Source organism: Grampus griseus (assembly GCF_964374135.1).
Source record: "Grampus griseus genome assembly, chromosome: 3".
In the NCBI taxonomy this organism is placed as follows: domain Eukaryota; kingdom Metazoa; phylum Chordata; class Mammalia; order Artiodactyla; family Delphinidae; genus Grampus; species Grampus griseus.
In genome coordinates this window covers 149,108,468-149,117,445 of record NC_139019.1, presented here as the reverse complement: position 1 = coordinate 149,117,445, position 8,978 = coordinate 149,108,468, and the positions used below count along the sequence as shown (strand labels likewise).

Sequence of the window (8,978 nt, the reverse complement as noted above, 5' to 3'; positions counted from 1 at the left end):
GTCACTCGAGCTTCTCATCCGAAAACAGCCCTCGGAAAGTCATCATCAATGGCCACTTGGTTTCTTTGTGCGACAGAAAGTGGAGTTTAAGATTCTTCCCCGCCTCCCCCACCCATCACCAATTTATTTTCATGGTGATGACTCAAAACCCAAGCCTGACCCCCGTTCTGTAACCAGTGGAAAGGCAGGCTGCAAAGCAAAGGGAACTTGAATGAACTACCTTCCCCCCTACAAACCGAAAAGAGCATTTGTTCAAGGCCGATCTCCTTGGAAGGAGCTAGGAATGGTAAACGGAATGTGATTTGACACAGTCCTGAAAAGGGCAGCAGGCATCCATCTACCCCCCTCTCCCCCTCAGTGAACGCATCTAGTTACCATCTACATTTGCAAAGAACTATATAGGTCCCTTCCCTCAGCTCGAAGCTTGTTGTTGTGGTAGCTGAGAGATTTCAAGTTCAAGATTCCCGCCCCCCCCACCCCCGCAATCATCCACAAACCCCTCAGATTCTGGCCGATCCCTGGGCCCTGCCACTTCTAAGCTCATCTTTCACTGGAATTTGAAAAACTCCTAATAGCAATTTTCCATGAGTAACACAAGCTGCCAGAGGAAGCATTTCAAAGTCTTTTGCTATTTGCTGTAGACTTCCCTACCCCGGGCTGAATCTGGCCACAGCTCTGGATTGATTCCCATTAAAATCATCATAAAAATCACCAGCCCCCCTCCCCCATCTGGGTGGCATTTCTGGGCTAAGACCGGCTAAAGAACAGAGAGCACCTCTTAAAAATAATTGTGACTTTGGACAGACTTTACTGCAATAAAACGTTTAATTTAATTCAGAATAAGAGATAAGAAATAACTCTTCAATAAAATATATAAAATTATACAAGGCACCCTTTCAAAGGGATAAAAGTATACTTGGATGGGGGAGGGGAGCTGGATAGAAAAATGAAATACCAAGGAGCTATATGGGCTGTCTGACAACACCATTTTTTATCAAGTCAAAACATGGCTTTACCCTCTGCCCCCAACATGTTAAAAAGTATATAAATTTTTCTAATAAGTTTAGCACATACAACAGGTACACACACAGAGAAAGCATGATTTTTTTTCTTTTTAGATCTATTCATTGTTCAGGAATATTTAGTATAGATAATGGTTACAAGATATTCATAATTTTTAAGCAGACAATTAACTACACACACACATCCACCCAAATCACCTTTTCAAATGTGTGAGGACTGATGTACCTAGTGGTTCACGGAAACCATCAATTCCTCCCGACATGCTCTAACTTTTCACTCTCCAATTATCTGAAATGCAGTTAAGCAACAGCCTTGAGAGGAATTAGGAAGGACTTCCATTTTCCACCTTACCCCGAGGCACTCTCAGGATTCTTCTCATCCCCCTTTTATTGATCTTACAAAAACTTTGAACAATGTGTAACAAACAAGGTGGAGAAGGGGGAAAAAAACAGGGCCAAATATGGTCATATCTAGTGAGTTTTTAAATGCACGTAAAAAACGCAAAAACATGATGTGTCCCCTTCTCTGGGAGGAATCTTTCCATATCTACTGCCTATGCACACAGTGTCTAATTCTAATGTTTGCAAGTCAGTGATCCAAATGATCAGATTTCAGTAATTTTAGCAAATAATTTGTCTCCCCCATAAGAAAAAGACAACAGCTAGACTTAATTAAGCAGTCTCTTTTAGGAAGGTGATATATAGAGAAAAAAGACATATATATATATTTATATATATATGTATATAAATTTTACCTTTCAAAATAATTTGATTTTTATGTCTGCTGTATAAAAATGTATTATATTTTATTATATACATATTTATATATAAAAACCATCAGAGCCAATCTTGTGAAAGGAGAAGGGGGGCTGGCATCTGGAAGATTACACCAAGAAAACGGGGTTTGGGTGTCTCCAGTCAAAAGAACCAATTTCAACTATGTCTGTGGCCCTGTCGATCTAGCCGCTGACGGTGGTGCATGCAAGGTTTGCAGAGCGGGACTGTCTTCTTGGAGAGGGAGGGGGAAGGCTTTTAAACAAACATCCATCCCGGAGTCTATTGAGCTGGTCTTCCTTAGGACAGGTGGTACATGCCATATCCCACGGGAGTCGCATAGAGTCCGACGGGCGGGATGGGGAGCACAGGTCTATGGAAAGGGTAGGACGCGCCGTATAGGGAGGCTGCTTGCAGGGGCGAGTTGATGGGGAAAGGGAGGCTGAAGCCAGAGGGCAGCATAGGTTTTGCAGCCATTTTCAGCTTTTCCAGTTCGGCCTCTTGCAGTCTTTTCGCCTTGGCTCTTCGGTTCTGGAACCAGATTTTGACCTGTGTCTCTGTGAGGTTCAGAGAGCTGGAGAACTCTGCCCGCTCTGCGATGGAGAGGTACTGTTTCTGGCGGAACTTGCGCTCCAGAGCGAGGAGCTGGGAGGTGGTGAAGGGTGTGCGTGGCTTCCGATTGGTCTTGTGTTTCCTCAGGGTGCAGGTGGTGGGGCTCATGTGTCCTAGGGAACAGAGAATGGGGAGTGAGTTAGCAAAAGAAAGTGGCTTTCTCGCCAGGTGTGTCCATGGGGGGGTGGGGTCTTCCCTCTTCATCTTTCAAAGAGGTACCTTGGTCAAAACCATGTGTGGTTGGATTTTGGGGGGGGGGAGGGATAGAGAAGGACCATACTTAAATGGATAAATTGTTTTGTTTTTAAAAAATTGAATCTTTTCCCAAAAGTTTGGGAGTTTTATGGTGTAACAGAACTTTCTATATGGAAAACAAACAGCATCAGAGATAATGAAATATGAACAGACCCCTCATAAGTCAAGAGAGCTGAGGGTTCTCTGAGAAACAAAACCCCATCTCTTCTTGATATTGCTTATCTTAAAAATGGGGGGCTGGGCTCATGATAATCCTCACATCCCTAGGACACCGAGATAATCACATATGAGAAGGAAAATGAAAAGGGTCTTACGAACTGGGTCCATCCCCTCTCTGCACCAGGAGAAGTTGGATTGCATCAACATATTTGTGAAGGATAATCGTGCCGATAAGGTCTGCAGTAAATTAATAGCATCTATGGATTGGTGAGCAGCCTCATGCAATAAACAACCACACAGATGTCATTCCCTCCAGTCTACAGATTATAAAACCTGAACATCATTTTACAGATCTGGATGTGGGATAACTTTCTTGGCTGGGTGCTTCTGTAATATAAACTTTACTAAGAAGGAGGGAAAAATTAGCTCGCCCATAAATGTAAATGTCAGGGGAAGTCATGCTGCCTCCTGAATTGAGAGCATGTGATGACATTTTAGCCATCTCTCCTACCCATTCTATGGTTTGGAGGCAATGTGTAAATGATTAGCTTCTTGCTGGAATTTAGAAAGAAGGAATAACAAGCAAAATAAAGGTATGCCTACAGCATCCAGACTCCATATTTAAAATGGGTTCAATTATAGGAAATCATAGGACAGGGCATCCTTGTGATTCCATAGCATCAACTAACTTCGGGTTTTTCCTTAAAGGAAGTTGGGGTGGAGCTGAGGGACAGATGCTAAACAATTCATTTTCTGCATTTGGCTTTTATGAGCTATGCTAATTTTCCAAATGTAGCCACCGTAGTAACTCCAAAGCACTCCAAAGGGAGAATGTAGCATTTCTTGTTTAGTTACTTTGGTGGCCCAAGAGAGAGTTTACACTTCATACTTGAGGGTGACACAGCACAAGTCCCAACCCAGCCTCCATTTCCAACAAGAAATGGATTTGTCCTAATGTGACATTATTAACCATCACTTTTAAGTGGCTAAAAATGAAAGAGGTAGTGGGTTCTGCCATCAATCAAAAAACAGAAATCTGGGAGAGAGATGGGTAAGAAACTACCACAGGAGTGTAGACTTTTGCATATGCTAATCCCTAAGTAAGCCAGAGAGCTGGGGGTGCCTACTTCTTAATTTACAAATAAAATAACAACAATCAGAGACTCAGGGACCTGTGAAATTCTCACCCTTCACAAACGTGACCTGGCTAGCTGGGAGGATCCAGTGGCCACAGCTCAGATACCAAGCTCCTAGAATCTACACTTGCCTCTGCTCTATGTTTGGAAGTGATTCTGTGCCTGGGCACGGTCATTCCGGCTGCTCCTAGGGGCTGCATTTGAATTATGAAATCCAGGTGACGGGATCTCATGTGTGTATCAAAGCGTCCCTCCCAGCGCACCTCTCTCCACCCTCCCACTCTCCTCCCCATTTTAAACCAGCCTGAGGAAGGGTGCGATTATACAAAGCAAAACAGCATTTAACCTACGGCCTCCTGAGAATAACAAAACCCGGGCCTGGGCAGGTGGTTTCCTCCTGCCCCAGGCTCTGTCGCTAGGCTCCCCCCGACCCACCGCTCCTACCACAGGGCTCCTGAGGCCATCTCCAGGCCCAAAGCACCAATGACCCACTTTTTTAAAAAAAATTAAATCCTTTCTCAGAATCTCCTACTTTTCTCATGGAAGGGTCACATCCAGGGCCCACGGCTGCCTTACCCTGGGCCCTGGCAGGCATGCTTACAGAACCCCAGGAACCTAAGAAAGTGGAAATGTCTGACCTCTGGACACCACTCCCTGTAAAGCCTGAATCCTTGATGCGCAGCTGGGAATTGACCCAGGCCTAGGCATATACAGGCACTCAATATCTATCAAACAAATTAAGTCCCTTAAAGTTTCTAAGCCTCTATTTCACCATCGATAAAATGGGTAACTAATACTGATCCTGCAGTGTGGTTCAGAGTACCAAATTTTAGAATGCCCAGAGTCTTGTCTGCCATCAGATAGGTGATCATTAAATGTCCCCAAGTCTTTCTTGTCAAGCCCAAACTCGATGTGTGCAGATTCCTCTGAACTCTGTTGAAATGTCCTCATCTGTTACCGGGAGGCCAGCTTCAGCCACACGGAGATCAGATAAGATAATACGGTGAAAAGTGCTATAAAGTACTGTGCAAACTTGAGTTTAAATTCTTTGAGTCCTTAATCTCCACGCCCTTTGAATCTTTGGGAGTTTCTAACAGGGTGGAGAGAAGAAGCCAGAGGGGACAGCCACTGATGCCTGGTTATATGGCCTTGTTTTGTTCACAAAATACTTTGCATCTCGAGTTTTCAGGGCTGATGGGAATGGGGTAAAATGTGATGCTCCCAGCTTTCGAAAAAGTCCCTACGCAGGCATCCTCTCTCTCGCCTTTCCTAGAGGCAGAGTGCAGATAGAGAAATCTTAAAGGCTGGGAGACAGAAGTAAAAGGAGCTACAGGGAATGGCTTCCCCATATCGCAAGAGGACCCAGGGCCCAAAACTGGACGTAAACGCTGGAAGAAAAATCAGCTCTCCTGCGACTCTCAGTTCTCCTTCCTCATTGGCAGGAAGCGGGGTGCAGGTGTTCGGCCCTCTGCTTGGTCTGTCTGGGGAGAGGGATCAAGGTGGCCAGGGTTGGGGCTTGGACACCGGGGCCCCTTGCCCAATTCAGCCATTGTTGGTGACCTGGCTCAAGCAAGTTCAGTCCTCAAAGTATGCATGTCTGAAAACTGGGATAACCACAGGTCCCGGGCTTCTGCCCACACTTCGGGGTTCCAGCGATGATCGGATCTGGTGAACTAATAAGCATCACTTTGTAAACTGAAGCGCTGCTGGAATGCTGTTAATTATTACTCTGAGCCAAGCGGAGCCCCACGCTGCTGACCCCAGCCCGCTCCCAGCGAAGCGACGGGGCTGGCCGCCGGGACGACCGGGAGACATTTCCTCGCCGCATAAGTCTCTGCCGCCATCCCTCCGCGTTACCGTGCTTCGATACCCGCGGGACCAATGGAAGATGATCATTTCTACCCAAAATCGGGTTAGATTTTAATTAGCTCATCTTTATAGTGAGGGCACACCTCGCAGGGTTGTGAACTTTGAAAGGTAGTTAGACACTCTGCCTCTGCCTGGCATATATTCCGGTGCTCTTTAAACGTGTATCCTTCTTCATTCCCCAGACTGAGACCCCGAGGGACAGTGAAAAAAAAAGCGAAGTGGCCTAGGGCTGAGGGCTAGAGAAACGGATACCCAAGCGACCCCGCAAACCCAGCTGGGTTCTCCCTTCAACGATCAGGGCGTTGGCATTCGTGTCGAATATTCTGTACAGCTAGGGGATCCCAAACACGCGCTGCGCGGATATTACCCAGAAGGTATCTTGGATGCCGTGGGCGCGCTGAACTCTGGGGATATTAAGGGGCCAAGGACTTGTAATGCTTGCTTTTTCAGGGCGCATAGTACAGAGGGGTCTCCGTACCCCTAGCTTGGAATACGGACCCCCAGTTCCCTCCTGTACCCCGCGCACCCTCCTACCCCTGGTCCCGGCCTCTGCAGGCACTCACTTGGCGGCGGCGAATATCTGCCCGGTTCCTGCATCCACGCCGCTCCGTCTTCTGAATTTTCCGACTTGACCGAGGCTGTCTCGAAGGGCTTGACCAACGGCCCGGGGCTGTGCGCCTCCCGGACGCTGTGTCCCGGCAGCAGAAGTGGCCGCAGGGTGGCCCCGGCGGAGGCGCTTTCGGCTGGCAATGGGGAAGTCTCCTTGGGCGGCTTCTTGTCCGACATGAGCGCCTCCACGCTGAAGGGCAGGCTGGAGACCTTGACGCGGCGCTCCTCCGCGGCCCCGTCGGCACCCCCAGGCCCCGGGCCCGGCTCGGCCACCATCGCCGGGCCCTCCTCATCAGACGAAAACAGGTCATTGCCTTTGGACGGAGAAGCCATGACTTCTCTGCCCCACGTAGCTCCCGGCGCGCGACTCCGCTGGCAACCAGGCAGCTGCGACTCAAACTTTTTTGGGGGGAGACGGGAGGGGCGCGCCGGCAGCCGTGCCTTTCCTCCAAGGGGAAGTGAGAGACTCGGCTCAGCCAATCCGAGCCGGCCCTGGCGCTGACGCCACGGACGCTCGCCTCCGATTGGCTCTTCCGGAAGAGGCTGGGGCCTTTTTTTTTTTTTTTTTTTTTTTCTGTTTGAAATAAATTAGGAGTTAATTACAGGAGCAGTCAGCAGAGTTGTTATCAGGCGATCCCTCAAGGGTTATAATCACGCCAAAACTGAAAAGTCTAAGGCGTAATTAAGGCCGATTATTTAAACAGGAAGTTCGCGGAGCCCCCATTTCTTCTCTCTGTTGACCCCTCTTTTTAAAAGGTACTCCGCGCCAGAACATGTTTAAAATCTGCAAGTGACATGGCAAAAACATTTATTAAGCTCCTACTATGGGTCGAAACTGGGCGAACGTAACAGTTTTAGGGGCCAGCACTGAAAGGAAGGGCCAGCATCCCTGCTAAAAGAAATACTACATGCATGGCGCTTAGAAAAGCAGGTATTTCGCTCTCAGCAAGTGCTCGACGGCGTCCGCTATTACTATAACTCCCTTAGGAGAGGGGCCGGAACGAGCCAGAGAGGTAGGTGGTCACGGCTGCCCTCTCCCAAGTAGTTCCAACTGGAAGATTTAAACCAGAGCTTTCCATCTCTTCCACTCGAAAACAAAACCAGCGCACTCTTAGAAACTTGGAATCCTCGAGTTTTCTTTTCCCTGCATCTCCTCTCTGGACCTCCGGATCCGACCTTTTTCTCAAGACTGCGTGCATTGTGTGTTCATGAGTTTGTCTGAGCCCGTGTTGGTCGTGTGTTTGGGTGCCAGTATTTGCCTTCAAGGCGGAGGAGGAGTGAGGAAAAGGCATAGATAATATCTAGTGCTTCCCACCACCACCACCCCCACACACACACCCTTGCAAGTGTCAGAACTGGGTGCCAAGTTTGCCCACCCCGGACCTGTGTATCTTTTGGGGAAGGACATTTTTATTCATTGCACCTGGTTAAAAAAAAAAGTATAGATATCCCCACCCCACTTCAAATTATACCCTGGGTAATTACATCTCAAAGCCTTAGTGATGACTGTCTCAGTATGGGAAAGGGGAGAGCGCGCGAACTTCCAATGTGCAGAGGCCTCCAATCACTCTGCAGGCCGCTGGGCCAACACCTATTTCTTCAAATGACTCTTTCCAGGCTGCGGCTGCCTTTTCCTATATCTGAGCGATTATCCCGCAAGTGATGAGGTGAATAGAAGTGACCCGGCTCAGGGACTTGCACACAGCAGATGCTTGCTAAACAGTTCCCAAAGCCTTGGAAGGAAGGGACACTGTTTTTAATTACTGAGATGCCCAGAGCTTGGAGCTACTTCCCCATTCACGACTTTTAGAGACTTGACCCCCAGATCCACTTCCCAGAGCACCTCCCTTCACCCCAAACCTCTGCCTGGAGTGAAACTGCGCTGGCCTAGGATAACCAGAATAGGTGTTATCTGAATCCTAGAGGATAAAAACAATCTGCATTGGCCACTTAATTCAATTTGATTAGAAAGGGTCCTGAATAAAAGTTTAAAAGTAAAGAAGTTCTAACTACAGCCTTCTAAAACCCCCTTCTCCCACCACTATCAACAAACTGGAAGTTCAGAGAAAGTTATTTAAAAAAAAAAACTAGGAAAGTTATCTGGAGATATATGCCTTATGCATTTTCCCCTTGAGTCATACCTGATGATAGTTGGCTCGATATGCATCTCAAATACAGTACAGGTAAACCCAGATTAAGTTCTCTGCCTCCTAGAGGAAACTAGCAAGGTGCAGGCTACATATTTTGGAAGCAAACCTGAAATTCGTTTAGCCCTCTGCTGCCAAAACGTACCCAGCCACTGTTTGATAATTGTTCTTGAAAACTCCTTGTTAATATTTGTCAATTAGGGGGCATGCAAGCTCATTCCTGGGGTTTTTTGTTTGCTTGTTTGTTTTAATTAGTACTAGTAGAGAGAGCTCTTTTATTTTGATGAAGTTTTCTGGGAGAGGATAAGGTAGGTTCCCCTCCCTACTCTTTGGTCCTGATGTCCAGGCAAAGGACAAAAATTGTAAAGCCAGCAATGAGAAAATAGTAGAGATTA

At 47.2% G+C, this 8,978-nt stretch overlaps 1 protein-coding gene across 1 annotated transcript; it reads right to left on the bottom strand.

Annotated features, from left to right (window-relative positions):
* Positions 1-2,096: 2,096 nt before the first annotated feature.
* On the bottom strand, positions 2,097-6,769 carry MSX2 (msh homeobox 2; the record flags this gene model as incomplete). Its single annotated transcript, XM_082651284.1, has 2 exons — positions 2,097-2,521; positions 6,391-6,769. The coding sequence occupies 2 exons, from the start codon at positions 6,767-6,769 to the stop codon at positions 2,097-2,099; spliced, it is 804 nt and encodes a 267-aa protein (XP_082507410.1).
* Between the last annotated feature and the right edge of the window lie 2,209 nt (positions 6,770-8,978).